The 17,520-nt window shown below is 45.5% G+C and overlaps 1 protein-coding gene across 1 annotated transcript in view; it reads right to left on the bottom strand.

Moving 5' to 3' along the window:
- LOC126473676 (polyglutamylase complex subunit TTLL1-like) overlaps positions 1-17,520 on the bottom strand; it is a 235,701-nt gene that overhangs the window by 122,257 nt on the left and 95,924 nt on the right. Inside the window, exon 4 of the mRNA XM_050100912.1 lies at positions 10,134-10,312. Within this exon, the coding sequence (XP_049956869.1) occupies positions 10,134-10,312 (179 nt within the window). The remainder of the gene's footprint in view (positions 1-10,133; positions 10,313-17,520) is intronic.

The following is a 17,520-nucleotide window of genomic DNA, read 5'->3' as shown; positions in this document are numbered from 1 at the left end:
ATTCCATAAAATATCTGGGAGTACCCATTAGGAGTGATTTAAAATGGAATGAGCATATAAAATTAATCATCGGTAAAGCAGATGCCAGACTGACATTTATTGGAAGAATCCTAAGGAAATGCAGTCCGGAAACAAAGGAAGTAGGGAACAGTTTGCTTGTTCGCCGACTGCTTGAATAATGCTCACCGGTGTGGGATCCGTACCAGATAGGGTTGATAGAAGAGAGAGAGAAGATCCAACGGAGAGCAGCGCGCTTCGTTACAGGATCATTTAGTAATCACGAAAGCGTTACGGAGATGATAGATAGACTCCAGTGGAAGACTCTGCAGGAGAGACGCTCAGCAGCTCGGTACGGGCTTTCGTTGAAGTTTCGAGAACATACGTTCACCGAGGAGTCAAGCAGTATATTGCTCCCTCCTACGTGTATCTCGCGAAGAGACCATGAGGATAAAATCAGAGAGATTAGAGCCCACACAGAGGCATACCGACAATCGTTCTTTCCACGAACAATACGAGACTGGAATAGAAGGGAGAACCGATAGAGGTACTCAAGGTACCCTCCGCCACACACCGTCAGGTGGCTTGCGGAGTATGGATGTAGATCTAGATGTAGATGCCATACGCTCATTCCCATTTTACTTCCGGTGAGATGGGGCGTCTGCGCAGAATCGTCTCAAGTTTCGGAGACACGCCGTTGCCGGCCAGATCCGTCGAGCTGTTTACGATTTCCTTCTGTGGGGGCTCCTGAAGTGTCGAGTGTTTGTATCATGTATCCGCAAATTAGAGATTCTGAAGCGACGCGTTAATGAAGAGCTCAACGTAATTCAACCGCACATGCCTGAAACCTAATGGACAGTTCTGTTCGTCGACTCCGTCAGTGCACCACAAGGATTACCCCACAGAAAACATGTCCTGTGCTATTGTGCAATGAAACGACATTACATTACTTATCACTGACGATTCTCGTCCGTTGCGTTCGCTACTGAGCGTTACTATAGAACTATAATAAAATGGTAGATGGTGTCTGTCGGACCCCACATTTCTCACAACTGCAATTTCTTGGTAAAAATGCTGAAGCAACGAAATAAACTGGTGTAAACAAAGCCGCTAAAAAACTGTTTTTAATACACTCATGTTCAGAAGAAACAGAACTCCAAGAACAACTAGAGATAAGACGCTCATTTTCGTAGTGCATGTACACTACTGGCCATTAAAATTGCTACACCACGAAGAAATGCAGATGATAAACGGGTATTCATTGGACAAATGTATCATACTAGATCTGACATGTTATTACATTTTCATGCAATTTGGGTGCATAGATCCTGAGAAATCAGTACCCAGAACAACCACCTCTGCCCGTAATAACGGCCTTGATACGCCTGGGCATTGAGTCAAACAGAGCTTGGATGGCGTGTACAGCTACAGCCGCCCATGTAGCTTCAACACGATACCACAGTTCATCAAGAGTAGTGACTGGCGTATTGTGACGAGCCAGTTGCTCGGCCACCATTGACCAGACGTTTTCAATTGGTGAGAGATCTGGAGAATATGCTGGCCAGGGCAGCAGTCGAACATTTTCTGTATCCAGAAAGGTCCGCACAGGACCTGCAACATGCGGTCGTCCATTATCCCGCTAAAATCTAGGGTTTAGCAAGGATCGAGTGAAGGGTAGAGCCAAGGGACGTAACACGCCTGAAATGTAACGTCCACTGTTCAAAGTGCCGTCAATGCGAGCAAGAGGTGACCGAGACGTGTAAGCAATGGCACCCCATACCATCACGCAGGGTGATACGCCTGTATGGCGATGACGAATACATGCTTGCAATGTGCGTTCACCGCGACGTCGCCAAACACGGATGCGACCATCATGATGCTGTAAACAGAACCTGGATTTATCCGAAAAAAATGACGTTTTGGCATTCGTGCACCCAGGCGCTCCTGTCTGTGATGCAGCGTCAAGGGTAACCGCAGCCGTGGTCTCCGAGCTGATAGTCCGCGCTGCTGCAAACGTCGTCGAACTGTTCGTGCAGGTGGTTGTTGTCTTGCAAACGTCCCCATCTGTTGACTCAGGGATCGAGAAGTGGCTGCACGATCTTTTACAGCCATGCGGATAAGATGCCTGTCATCTCGACTACTAGTGATACGAGGCCGTTGGAATCCAGCACGGCGTTCGGTATTACCCTCCTGAACCGACCGATTCCATATTCTGCTAACAGTCATTGGATCTCGACCAACGCGAGGAGCAGTGTCGCGATACGATAAACCGCAATCGCAATAGGCTACAATCCGACCTTTATCAAAGTCGGAAACGCGATGGTACGCATTTCTCCTGCTTACACGAGGCATCAGTACAACTTTTCACCAGGCAACACCGGTCAACTGCTGTTTGTGTATGAGAAATAGGTTGGAAACTTTCCTCATGTCAGGACGTTGTAGGTGTCGCCACCGGTGCCAACCTTGTGTGAATGTTCTGAAAAGCTAATGATTTGCATATCACAGCATCTTCTTCCTGTCGGTTAAATTTCACGTCTGTAGCACGTCATTTTGGTGGTGTAGCAATTTTAATGGCCAGTAGTGTACATTAGTATGTTCTGCAGAAATGATTAGCATTCCCAATAGCATCCCACACCATAAGGCTTTAAGTTGGAGTTGTATGTCGTGTTCGAAGGCAGTCACTGTGATGTAGCTCCTCCTGTCTGGGCGAACCAAAAAACGGCCATCATTTTCAAACAAACAGGACGTGGATTGATGTCACTTCCGTCCCCAGTGACGTCCTTCCAAACACCACTGCCGTCTAGCAAGTTTCTGCACATTCGTCAAAGGTAGACGGAGAAGCGGACGACGCACATATAACACACGCCGTAATAACTGGCAACAGACTGTCATCTCTGACGGTGTACCATGCGTTCCACTGTTGCGCGAGAGCCGAGGAGGACGGGGATCTGTCCTGCAGTGGCATTCGGACGAGTTATCGACCTTCTCGGGGGATGGTCTGGATGTTGCGACCTAACTCATCTCGTCCTGTTCTACGGCCTTCCGTGAACCATTCGGGGTTGCACTGCCGAAACACTTCGTCCCACACGAGCAGCAATATCCCGAATGGATGCATCACATTCTCTCACGCCAACAATACGCAGTCTTTCAAACTAACTGATTTAACGGTACGGTTCACGCATGCGTCTGCGAGGCATCCTTTACGTCTGCTCAAGTCGCACTCATCCATTACCTTCGGTTTATTGGGACAACAAGAGCCGCAGGCATATTTTACCAGTGAGTGGTATTACACCGCAATATTGATTTTGACCTTGAACCCACAAGCTGACTAGGTTCAAATACTATCATTTCTACAGAACGTACTAAATCTACATCTACATCTACATCCATACTCCGCACGCCACCTGACCATGTGTGGCGGAGGGTACCTTGAGTACCTCTATCGGGTCTCCCTCCACTCGCGTCTCGTATTGTTCGTGGAAAGAACGATTGTCGGTATGCCTCTGTGTGGGCTCTAATCTCTCTGATTTTATCCTCATGGTCTCTTCGCGAGATATACGTAGGAGGGAGCAATATACTGCTTGACTCCTCGGTGAACGTATGTTCTCGAAACTTCAACAAAAGCCCGTACCGAGCTACTGAGCGTCTCTCCTGCAGAGTCTTCTACTGGAGTTTATCTATCATCTCCGTAACGCTTTCGCGATTACTAAATGATCCTGTAACGAAGCGCGCTGCTCTCCGTTGGATCGTCTCTACGTCTCCTATCAGCCCTATCTGGTACGCATCCCACACCGGTGAGCAGTATTCAAGCAGTGGGCGAACAAGTGTGCTGTAGCCTACTTCCTTTGTTTTCGGACTGCATTTCGTTAGGATTCTTCCAATAAATCAGTCTGGCATCTGCTTTACCGACGATTAATTTTATATGCTCATTCCATTTTAAATCGCTCCTAATGCCTACTCCCAGATATTTTATGGAATTAACTGCTTCCAGTTGCTGACCTGCTATATTGTAGCTAAATGATAAGGGATCTTTCTTTCTGTGTATTCGCAGCACATTACAATTGTCTACATTGAGATTGAATTGCCATTCCCTGCACCATGCGTCAATTCGCTGCAGATCCTCCTGCATTTCAGTACAATTTTCCATTGTTACAACCTCTCGATGCACCACAGCATCATCTGCAAAAAGGCTCAGTAAACTTCCGATGTTATCCACAAGGTCATTTACAGGGTGTTTCAAAAATGACCGGTATATTTGAAACGGCAATAAAAACTAAACGAGCAGCGAAAGAAATACACCGTTTGTTGCAATATGCTTGGGACAACAGTACATTTTCAGGCAGACAAACTTTTGAAATTACAGTAGTTACAATTTTCAACAACAGATGGCGCTGTGGTCTGGGAAACTCTATAGTACGATATTTTCCACATATCCACCATGCGTAGCAATAATATGGCGTAGTCTCTGAATGAAATTGCCCGAAACCTTTGACAACGTGTCTGGCGGAATGGCTTCACATGCAGATGAGATGTACTGCTTCAGCTGTTCAATTGTTTCTGGATTCTGGCGGTACACCTGGTCTTTCAAGTGTCCCCACAGAAAGAAGTCACAGGGGTTCATGTCTGGCAAATAGGGAGGCCAATCCACGCCGCCTCCTGTATGTTTCGGACAGCCCAAAGCTATCACACGATCATCGAAATATTCATTCAGGAAATTAAAGACGTCGGCCGTGCGATGTGGCCGGGCACCATCTTGCATAAACCACGAGGTGTTCGCAGTGTCGTCTAAGGCAGTTTGTACCGCCACAAATTCACGTAGAATGTCCAGATAGCGTGATGCAGTAATCGTTTCGGATCTGAAAAATGGGCCAATGATTCCTTTGGAAGAAATGGCGGCCCAGACCAGTACTTTTTGAGGATGCAGGGACGATGGGACTGCAACATGGGGCTTTTCGGTTCCCCATATGCGCCAGATCTGTTTATTGACGAAGCCGTCCAGGTAAAAATAATCTTCGTCAGTAAACCAAATGCTGCCCACATGCATATCGCCGTCATCCATCCTGTGCACTATATCGTTAGCGAATGTCTCTCGTGCAGCAATGGTAGCGGCGCTGAGGGGTTGCCGCGTTTGAATTTTGTACGGATAGAGGTGTAAACTCTGGAGCATGAGACGATACGTGGACGTTGGCGTCATTTGGACCGCAGCTGCAACACGGCGAACGGAAACCCGAGGCCGCTGTCGGATCACCTGCTGCACTAGCTGCGCGTTGCCCTCTGTGGTTGCCATACGCGGTCGGCCTACCTTTCCAGCACGTTCATCCGTCACGTTCCCAGTCCGTTGAAATTTTTCAAACAGATCCTTTATTGTATCGCTTTTCGGTCCTTTGGTTACATTAAACTTCCGTTGAAAGCTTCGTCTTGTTGCAACAACACTGTGTTCTAGGCGGTGGAATTCCAACACCAGAAAAATCCTCTGTTCTAAGGAATAAACCATGTTGTCTACAGCACACTTGCACGTTGTGAACAGCACACGCTTACAGCAGAAAGACGACGTACAGAATGGCGCACCCACAGACTGCGTTGTCTTCTATATCTTTCACATCACTTCTAGCGCCATCTGTTGTTGAAAATTGTAACTACTGTAATTTCGAAAGTTTGTCCGCCTGAAAATGTACTGTTGTCCCAAGCATATTGCAACAAACGGTGTATTTCTATCGCTGCTCGTTTAGTTTTTATTGCCGTTTCAAATATACCGGTCATTTTTGAAACACCCTGTATGTATATTGTGAATAGCAACGGTCCTACGACACTCCACTGCGGCAAACGTGAAACCACTCTTACTTCGGAAGACTTCTCTCCACTGAGAATGACTAACGTAGATGTTCTGTGAATATGAACGTCCTATCTCTAGTCGTTCAAGGTGATCTGTTTTTTCTAAACATGAGTGTATTAACCAACCAACAGTAATATTTTCATCAAACATATCTGGTCTACAAAGAAAGTAGTATAATTAATAAATTGCCTCTTAGTATGAATCAGGTAAGAAATGTTTTTATATGATGTAGAACGAAACGATCAAACCCACTCTTAGGAAACAACAACAACAACAACAATAATAATAATAATAATATACTGGTGTGCAGCCTAGCTGTTGATCCCATGTTTTGCACGATATTTCGACGACCGACCCGATCGTCCACTTCAGCTGTTGCGAACTGTGTTGAGCCATGCTCGCTGCCTGGACTCCAACCAGACTGTGGAGTATAGCTGATGACGCTTTGATGTTTGTAGCGGAGTTCGACTCCCGCTTACGTCTTTTGATATTAATTTGGTTTTAAGATACCGTACTGTTATCCAGCGAAACACACATTCTCTCAGCGTGGATGAGATGGCCGACGAGGTCGTAATAAATGAGAGCTACACCACAAGCCCTCCTTAAATTCAAACCTCCATCAGTGTTTTCTTGCTTTCGACAGACTCCTTAACTGCGCAGTACGGTAAACGTGAAGTTTGCACCACGTTACTAGTCCCGTCGTATTTGTTTTCATGGTTATATTCGGCACAGTGCTCGGCGACAGGTGGTTTCCTCGGTTGGTTTGGTCTGTTGTGCCACTCATATTCCTTGTATCTCTCCTCCACGTGAAAACGCCACAGTCGTACGGAATGCGGTCCTGTCCCGACTTTCGGAGACCTAGACTCTTTATCTTTGTTGACAGGAGCGTAATACACTGAACTCAGTGTTTCCGAAGGAGCGCACCAATCTTTGCGGATATCGGGCCAGCATAAGGTAGATAAGCGATCCTTGGGTTCCTTTTCTGTCTCAATATCTTTCTCAGGTTTCTTGATTTTTGATTGCAACGCCCGCCCAATTTCACAATCTGTGTATCCATTCCTTCGGAACAATGGTCGTAGGTATGTTTCTTCTATTACGCTCCCCCTGTCTTACTGCTGTCGAGCTTACTGGGCAAGAGTCCTTAGCTTGGTCCCGAGACGAATGGAAATGGCTGGAGAGGTTTTCTGTAGATGCTGTGAACCAGGGATCCGTCCGCTCTTGTCTTCACTAAAACACCCAGTAAAGATAGCTGGCCAGCTTTTTCAATTTCATATAAGGAGGAGGATACTAGAAGGTATCAGATAGATTATATAATGGTAAGACAGAGATTTCGGAAACAGGTTTCAAATTGTAAGACATTTCCAGGGGCAAATGTGGACTCTGACAACAATCTACTGGTTATGAACCGTAGATTAAAACTGAAGAAACTGCAAAAAGGTGGGAATTTAAGGAGATGGGACCTGGATAAACAGAAAGAACCATAGGTTGTACAGAGTTTCAGGGAGAGCATAAGGGAACAATTGACGGGAATGGGGGAAAGAAATACAGTAGAAGACGACTGGGTAGCTCTGAGGGATGAAGTAGTGAAGGCAGCAGACGATCAAGTAGGTAAAAAGACGAGGGCTAGTAGAAGTCCTTGGGTAACAGAAGAAATATTGAATTTAATTGATGAAAGGAGAAAATATAAAAATGCAGTAAGTGAAGCAGGCAAAAGGGAATACAAACGTCTCAAAAATGAGATCGACAGGAAGTGCAAAATGGCTAAGCAGGATGGCTCGAGGACAAATGTAAGGATGTAGAGGCTTATCTCAGTAGGGGTAAAATAGATACTGCCTACAGGAAAATTAAAGAGACCTTTGGAGAAAAGAGAGCCACTTGTATGAATATCAAGGGCTCAGATGGAAACCCAGTTCTAAGCAAAGAAGGGAAAGCAGAAATGTGGAATGAGTATATAGAGGGTCTATACAAGGGCGATGTACTTGAGGACAATATTATGGAAATGGATGAGGACGTAGATGAAGATGAAATGGGAGATACGATACTGCGTGAAGAGTTTGACAGAGCACTGAAAGACCTAAGTCGAAACAAGGTCCCGGGAGTAGACAAGATTCCATTACAACTACTGACGGCCTTGGGAGAGCCAGTCCTGACAAAACTCTACCATATGGTGAGCAAGATGTATGAGACAGGCTAAATACCCTCAGACTTCAAGAAGAATATAATAATTCCAATCCCAAAGAAAGCAGGTGTTGACAAATGTGAAAATTACCGAACTATGAGTTTAATAAGTCACAGCTGCAAAATACTAACGCGAATTCTTTACAGACGAATGGAAAAACTGGTAGAAGCCGACCTCGGCGAAGATCAGTTTGGATTCCGTAGAAATGTTGGAACACGTGAGGCAATACTGACCCTACGACTTATCTTAGAAAATAGATTAAGGAAAGGCAAACCTACGTTTCTAGCATTTGTAGACTTAGAGAAAGCTTTTGACAATGTTCACTGGAATACTCTCTTTCAAATTCTAAAGGTGGCAGGGGTAAAATATAGGGAGCGAAAGGCTATTTACAATTTGTACAGAAACCAGAACGCACTTTTAAGAGTCGAGGGGCACGAAAGGGAAGCAGTGGTTGCGAAGGGAGTGAGACAGGGTTGTAGCCTCTCTCCGATGTTATTCAATCTGTATACTGAGCAAGCAGTGAAGGAAACAAAAGAAAAATTCGGAGTAGGTATTAAAATCCATGGAGAAGAAACGTTGAGGTTCGCCGATGATATTGTAATTCTATCAGAGACAGCAAGGGACTTGGAAGAGCAGTTGAACGGAATGGACAGTGTCTTGAAAGGAGGATATAAGATGAACATCAACAAAAGCATAACGAGGATAATGGAATGTAGTCGAATTAAGTCGGGTGATGCTGAGGGAATTAGATTACGATATGAGACACTTGAAGTAGTAAAGGAGTTTTGCTATTTATGGAGCAAAATAACTGATGATGGTCGAAGTAGAGAGGATATAAAATGTAGACTGACAATGGCAAGGAAAGCGTTTCTGAAGAAGAGAAATTTGTTAACATCGAGTATAGATTTTAGTGTCAGGAAGTCATTTCTGAAAGTATTTATATGGAGTGTAGCCATTTATGGAAGTGAAACATGGACGATAAATAGTTTGGACAAGAAGAGAATAGAAGCTTTCGAAACGTGGTGCTACAGAAGAATGCTGAAGTTTAGATGGTAGATCACATAACTAATGAGGAGGTATTGAATAGAATTGGGGAGAAGAGGAGTTTGTGGCACAACTTGACAAGAAGAAGGGACCGGTTGGTAGGACATGTTCTGAGGCATCAAGGGATCACCAATTTAGTACTGGAGGGCAGTGTGGAGGGTAAAAATCATAGAGGGAGACCAAGAGATGAATACACTAAGCAGATTCAGAAGGATGTAGGTTGCAGTAGGTACTGGGATATGAAGAAGATTGCGCAGGATAGAGTAGCATAGAGAGCTGCATCAAACCATCCTCAGGACTGCGGACTACAACAACTGCTTCCAGTTGCTGACCTGCTATATCGTAGGTAAATGACAAAGGATCTTTCTTTCTATGTATTCGCAGCACTTTACATTTGTCTACATTGAGATTCAATTGCCATTCCCTGCACCATGCGTCAATTCGTTGCAGTTCCTCCTGCATTTCAGTACACTTTTCCATTGTTACAACCTCTCGACACACTACAGCATCATCCGCAAAAAGCCTCAGTGAACTTCCGATGCTTTCCACAAGGTCATTTATATACAGTGTGAGTCACCTAACATTACCGCTGGATATATTTCGTGAACCACATCAATTACTGACGAATCGATTCCACAGACCGAACGTGAGGAGAGGGGCTAGTGCAATTGATTAATACAAACCATAAAAAAATGCACGGAAGTATGTTTTTAACACAAACCTACGTTTTTTTTAAATGGATCCCCGATAGTTTTGTTAGCACATCTGAACATATAAACAAATACGTAATCAGTGGCGTCTGTGGCATTGTTAAATGTTAATTACATCCGGAGATATTGTACCTAAAGTTGACGCTTGAAACCTCCGACTTCATTGCAGGGGCCCAAACAGCTGCAGCATACATCGCTCCCCCTGAGGAAGTCGAAAAATTGTGCACAACACGGAATCGACAACTTGGCTGTACACCCGACAGCACACCGTTAAACAGTCACAAGGAGAATAGCTGAGCGATCACAACAGCAGTACGCATCTGCACCTCTGGACGAGCGCCTGCGTGCAGCGCGCCGCAGACAGACCCACCTGCGGGCAGCACGAAGGTGACGGGCACGAAGTCGAGGTAGACGTAGCGGCCCGTGACGTCACTGCGCTCGGCCACCGGCTCCTTGTCGCGCTCCAGCTGCTTCCGGTAGCGCTTGATGTTCTTCACCAGCAGGTCCTTCCGCGACAGCTCATAGTGGTTCGGGAAGTGGTTGATCATCCTGCCAGCAGTCGGGGAAGTCACTCGTCACTAAAACGCCCTCCAGTGGGGAGGCTATCTGCACAAACAACTGGGATCACTATAGATAAATAATCTGAAGGTGGTTCGCATAACGCTGTGCCAGACACTTGAGGATTAGAACACAACGTCTGTCTGACAGGCGGATATGGTTTACGTTTGTTCCGCTAGAGGCCGTGTAAATCACCTTACGATTCTAGCCAACTACGAGAGTCTCATCTGATATTTAGTCGTGGTATAGTCACGTGCCGATTTGCCCAGCAAAGCTTGGTTGGACTCCACACCAACACCGTCTCACAGGCCGGAGTTCCTGGAAAGACCAAATACCCACCCGCCTCACACACTAATGTTTATGAATTCACACAATTGCGCCTTACAGGCCTTTCACATGACATGTAAGATGGCAAGAACTATTCCCCTTACATGAATTCATTAAAGATCAATGAACTCATGTTGAGCGAACAGTAGGGCTGAACAAAAATGACTGACAAGGCACAATGCATCTTGTAGAGGGTATAGTATGGATGTATTGGAATAATTAATGTCGGGTGACGGTTTTAAAGTAATTCACCCGACATGAAAACTTTGTGGAAACGCGTCGATTTACTGGAGGCTAGTTTATCCCAGGGAAGTAGTCGAGTTGACCACGGCGCGCGGCTGGGGAGCGGCGAAGGGAAGCGACAATAGGCAGCTTATGGCGGCTCAAACTCTTGAGAAAGCGGTAACGGGGCGTGGCCCCCAGCCGCCTTAAGATGACTGACAGTGAGGGGCGGGGGGGGGGGGGGTGGTTGGCCCCATGCTGGTGTACCGGAAAGCAGACGGAGAACTTGTATGCCTGTTGATAAATGTCCATCGTCCCATTTTCAGTGAAACATGCGAGAAAGCCGCGCAAAGCTACGGTGGAGCGGTCAACAGAGGTCAAAATATGCGTGTTTGGGACTATAGCAAATTCACGCTGAATTCACGGTCCACAGAGTCTGAAGTAAATCAGGTGATGAGCGACAGAATGAAATATGCCGGCCTCTGATGGGAACGTAGGACCGAGGAATTTGAAGTACTTTCCTGGGAGTCAGAATTCCGGAAAAATTGGTGTTTTGTGCAGACGTTAAACTTCATGGGTGGCCTGGGAGAAGCTAAATAGCAGAAGTTGAGAGGAAGGGAAATTTTGTGGGAATTCGTTCACTTCCCAGAGCAGGTATTGGTCGGCGCTGGGAAGCGATGCATAATTAACGCGACTTGCTCTGCATTTGGCGTAAGTGATTTTGCTGGAGGGGAAACCGAGGCGAAGAGCGGACTGGGAGAATTCTCTGTAGAGGTCTTCCATTCCCAGCTTGCCTAGGGTGCGGACGTGACGTTCTTTACTCAGCATGCCTGAGAAAGAGTGAGCATCTCTGCAGTTTAGGACTTAGCAAATGGAACGATTGAGCTTGGAGGTAGGAAGTTTTGGTTCAGCTATGTACTGAGCAAGATAGCTAGGAGTGAATAGACGAGCGCAGCCTTGCAGCACCACGAGGTCGGCCAACGTCCGCACAACGACGCCGCTCCGCCACGCTGAATTCGGTGATATTGCGCCCGCTCTGGCCTGAGTTAGGCCACTGATTAATTTGTTGTATCACGTCGGCAAAGTTTCCACGAGGGTTTCATGGGCCATGTATTGTAGAATTCTTCTAGCACTTCGCATTACGCCTGGGTCAGTCGATAGGAATTACTTTTGATTTATCGCGCTTTACTCCACACAAACGCATTTTATTACCACTGCATGTTGGGAGAGTGTTGTAATGTGATGATTGATGGTCGTGAGTTAAAAATAAATCTGTGCTAGTCGACTGCATCTGTTTTCAATCAAGTAGTTGAAATCCCAAGTCACTTTCTTAATTAATTTTATGTTCAACATTTGCATCTGGTGTTCAATAGCTGAATATAACATCAATGTGCACCCCTTTTTAATTAAAAAGGATCAATTCTGAATCAATTAATGTCAACACTGCCACCGCAGTTCAATCAGGAGTCACAGGGCCTTATTACCTTCTTTGCGTTATCCGGTACTCCGGCAGTTTTGCACTCTCTGTTAATCTATTAGTCAATTAGCTGGGATGAACACACGCCAAAACCAGATAAGTGACGGGTGGAGTGTTACAGACAGTTACCTGACCATGCTAGAGTTTTTGTAAGTCCATCCTTTTGACTGGAGGTTTTGGGGACCAAGGCGGTTCACTATTGTGAGAAAATGAAACGCCTACGGCCATCCTTGTGATTTTATTTATTGTGTGGCTCCCAATTTCGGCGCTTCTTCAGACCTTAGTTGATGCTGAAAGTGTTACGACGATCCATATATACGCTGCATCAGTGCACTCCAACCAACAACTGCAGTTGATGGTTGCAGTGCTGGCATCCCAGTTACAGGCAGTCAGCCTAAACCAGTTATGTTGGCCACTAATGCAGCGTATATATAGATCGTGATAACCCTTTCAGCATCAGCTAACGGCTGAAGATAGCGCAGAGGCGCGCCGAAACTGGTAGCTACACAATACGTAAGATCAGGACGGCTATAGGCGTTTCATTTTCTTACAACGCTACAATTTAGTTTATGTTTTGGTGGGTTTGCTTGGAGAAAATTGGAATGAAAAATTTTGTTCATAAAATCGCAAATACCAAGTTACTTATTTTCAAGTGTGGTTACAGTTCTTTTTAATGTGGTTTTCTTTCCTTATGAACTACTGTTTTACTCGTTCGAAATATATCCTGTACATTGATATGTACTTTACACAGCACCAATTTCGATTCGATTTATTATAGCTCATTCACTTTCAGCATCGCTTCTTGGTGGTTTGCTAGCTTGAGAAGATAGGCAGCTAATCGTATTACAATTATTTTCACTAATTAGATGTCAACGCTAGAACACGACACAGGCTCAGAAACATCCGAAAACGAACTGGTTCAGAACATTTCGTAAGAACAGAATGCAACAATTTCTACACAAGTCGATCAGCACCACCCAACCGAAAAAGTGAACAATCTTTAATTCCGACGATAATGTGCCAGATTCGATAAACACGGAGTATGACTTTCCATGATTCACCAAGTGTTCCAAATTCCACTGTTAGCTGACCTCAGGACTACCAAAGTGACTCAATTCGTTATTTCTGTACAGCTAAAATATTGAACAAGACTCAAAAGCTTTGTTCGAGACAGATGGCCTCTCTTTCTGAAATTGAATAAAAAACTAAAATCTTTTAATATCAACACTTTATTCATTTTACTTGTTCACATAAATCCCCACATTGAAGAATGACTTTATGTATATTGTATGCGTATGCGTGCGTATATGTATGTATGTTTGTACGTATGTCAGAAAAAAGCTATATTCGCCCCAGAGACGGATGTTCCAACTCCCTATTCGCCTTCCAGGTGGATGTTCCACATGACGAATTGTAAAACGATGTTCCTGCCTAAGTGTTACGTGTGAACTGCAGTGTAGTCATGCGGTTAGACAACAGGTTATCACAAGAATCCTAAATGTAAATGAATTTGAAATAAAATCAATAAAGCATTTATGTTGGAAAACTGTGTCAGTTTTTTTTCCACTCGACACCAGCAACACTTAATAGCAGCTTAACTGCATGCATTTGGAACAAAGCATAAACCGGAATGTCGGTTGATCACGTTCTCACCACACTGCGTGGTTAAGACTGCCCACGATATGAGATTATACGGCGTGCACAACAGTGATGTGGGTTGCCTATCTTACAGACGACAACGTATTCGCTCTCTCACATTGTGATTTTGCATTAACGGTGGAGCATACTTTTACTGTGAGGCGACCATTTCATTGACTTTTGAACGATATTTTCTAACGTATCGTGTTAACGTGATTCACGTCACATGTTACAAAGTTCTAAGCAGTTTAATAGTGCGAATCAAAGTTCAGAGCATGAGAGGGCTTGTTTTGTTCCTTGTGAATGTTTGTACGGTAATTTGTGTTACTTTGTCCGCAGCTCCCGCTCTTGCGGTAGCGTTCTCCTTCCCGTGCACGGGGTCCCGGGTTCGAATCCCGGCGGGGCCAGGGATTTTCTCTGCCTCGTGATGACTGGGTGTTGTGTGTTCTTCATCATCATTGACTCGCAAGTCACCGAAGTGGCGTCAACTAAAAAGGACTTGCAACACGGCGGCCGAACTTCTCCTCATGGGACCTCCCGGCAAACAATTTCGTTTTTTGTGCTACTTTATCCCGTGCAGTACCCAGCTTGCAGTTAGAAATGTCTGTTAAAGTTACCATTTTTTGTAGTGCATAGTTCACTCGCAAATCACACCTACAACGTGCTGACATGAGGAGAGTTTCCCACCGATTTCTCATACACAAACAGCAGTTAGCCGGCGTTTCCTGGTGAAACGTTGTTGCGATGCCTCGTCTAAGGAGGAGAAATGCGTACCATCATGTTTCCGACTTTGATATATCGCGATTGCAGTTTATCGTATGGCGACATTGCTGCTCGCGTTGGTCGAGATCCAATGACTGTTAGTAGAATATGGAATCGGTGGGTTCAGGAGGGTAATACGGAACGCCGTGCTGGATCCCAACGGCCTCGTATCACTCGCAGTCAAGGTCACAGGCATCTTATCCGCATGGCTGTAACGGATCGTGCAGCCACGTCTCGATCCCTGAGTCAACAGATGGGGACGTTTGCAAGACAACAACTATCTGCACGAACAGTTCGACGACGTTTGCAACAGCACGGACTATCAGCTCGGAGACCGTGGCTGCGGTTACCCTTGACGCTGCATCACAGACAGGAGCGCCTGCGATGGTGTACTCGACGACGAACCTGGGTGCACTAATGGCAAAACGTCATTTTTTCGGATGAATCCAGGTTCTGTTTACAGCATCTTGATGGTCGCATCCGTGTTTCGCGACATCGCGGTGAACGCACATTGGAACCGTGTATTCGTCATCGCCATACTGGCGTATCACCCGGCGTGATGGTATGGGGTGCCATTCGTAACACGTCTCGGTCACCTCTTGTTCGAATTGACGGCACTTTGAACAGTGGACGTTACATTTCAGATGTATTACTACCCGTGGCTCTACCCTCCATTCGATCCCTGCGAAACCCTACATTTCAGCAGGATAATGCACAGCCGCATGTTGCGGGTCCTGTACGGGCCTTTCAGGATACAGAAAATGTTCGACTGCTGCCCTGGCCAGCACATTCTCCAGATCTCTCACCAATTGAAAACGTGTGGTCAATGGTGGCCGAGCAACTGACTCGTCACAATACGCCAGTCACTACTCTTGTTGAACTGTGGTATCGCGTTGAAGCTGCATGGGCAGCTGTACCTGTACACGCCATCCAAGCTCTGTTTGACTCAATGCCCAGGCGTATCAAGGCCGTTATTACGGCAGAGGTGGTTGTTCTGGGTACTGATTTCTCAGGATCTATGCACCAAAATTGCGTGAAAATGTAATCACATGTCAGTTGTAGTATAATGTATTTGTCCAATGAATATCCGTTTATCATCTGCATTTCTTCTTGGTGTAGCAATTTTAATGGCCAGTAGTGTACATTGCCAGTTAATTAGACAAACCTTTAGTGGTGAAAATGGATAAATTCTCGGCATTGCTACTCCTGCAAAACGGCCTTCATAAGGGTCCTCAGCCTGGTTTCACCATGAGGCGAGGCTAAAATATGACATTAGCCTTGAAACAACCCATATTGCACCAGGAAATGTTTCAAGCCTGTTCAGTAGATTGCAGAGAGCGCAGCGCTCAGAGGGAACGCCACAAGTGCATTTGGTTCCTTGCAAATTTAAAAAAAAAGTTCCACAAAAACAGAAGAGGGAAACAGTTCACGGCATATCGGTCAAGGGGCCAACCACAATCAAAACACTTCAAGTTTCTACAGAAACAAATGTAGTTTAGTCATTGTTATGAAATCCAGACACGTCCCCCTTTCTCGGCAGTAATAAGCACGCTTTAAAAAGATGACACCGCCGAACGATCACATAAGCATGCGCTACGTCGCAATACCAGCCTGCGAAACTGGACAAAAAATGTGGACTTGGGAACGCATTTCAGAATTCGTGTATGCTCTTTGTATTGAAGGATAACTTTATCGATTAATTTTGGCTCACTAACATTAGACAGAAACCAGTAACATTACCAAACAATGCCTCCACCTTAGAGCTCCCGCGAGTCACTCGCTGTACACTGGAGAGCCGCCAACAGAACTCCACATTTTCAAACAATTGCTGAAACTTTATTTCAGTCAGTTAGCCCTGATGTACTCAGTAATTCGCTTTTATACTGAAACACGGGCATTCTCACTGGCTACCCCCATTTCCCCACTCGTCGTAAATGTTGCACATGGTAGGACTTCCCAAATACAGGGTGATTCTAAAGTCACTATACATTTCAGTGATATAGTAAGTCAGTATACATTTCAGTAATATAGCAACGGAATATTTGTTTCTTGCAGGTACTACGACAGAATGCTAACCAAAGAAGAACGAATCGCTGTTGTTTCTGCTCGTCTTCGTGGAATGACGTATGGACGGGTGTGGACAGACTTTGCCCGTCGATTCCGGTAAACAGGTCCCACCAGGCTTGCTATCGAGACCCTAGTCAATAAATTCCAGCGTACTGGTAGTTTTGCAGATGAAGAATGTCCAGGGAGGCCGGCCATAATGCCAGACACCGTGGAAAGTATGCAGAATGCGATCACACGTAGCCCTTCCGCATCTACCACGAGACTTAGTAGGGAGCTCGGTATTCCTCAAACCACTGTATGGAGAGTTCTTCGTTACAAGCTGCACAAACGTGCGTACCGTATCCAGGTCGCACATAAGCTTGAAGCGGAGGATTACGCAGCCAGGCAAGCTACATGTCATGACCTGCTACAAGCTGTGGAAGACGATAATTTGATGCAAAACGTCTTGTTCAGTGATGAAGCTACATTTCATACCTGTGGTCACGTGATCAGACACAACTGAAGGATCTGGACAGACGAACAACCAAGTGTGCTGCAGGATTGGCAACGGGACACAGCGACAGTGAACGTGTGGTCAGGGATAACGAGGTCAACAGTGTACGGGCCCTTCTTCTTCGCAGAACAAACCGTCACTGGAACCACATACCCTGATATGTTGGAACAGTTTTTGGAGCCCCAGTTGATATCTGATGGGATTATGGATACT

The sequence above is a fragment of the Schistocerca serialis genome, chromosome 4, assembly GCF_023864345.2.
Source record: "Schistocerca serialis cubense isolate TAMUIC-IGC-003099 chromosome 4, iqSchSeri2.2, whole genome shotgun sequence".
NCBI classification, from domain to species: domain Eukaryota; kingdom Metazoa; phylum Arthropoda; class Insecta; order Orthoptera; family Acrididae; genus Schistocerca; species Schistocerca serialis.
Note: the sequence above shows the minus strand (reverse complement) of the source record. Positions and strands in the feature narration are given on the sequence as shown.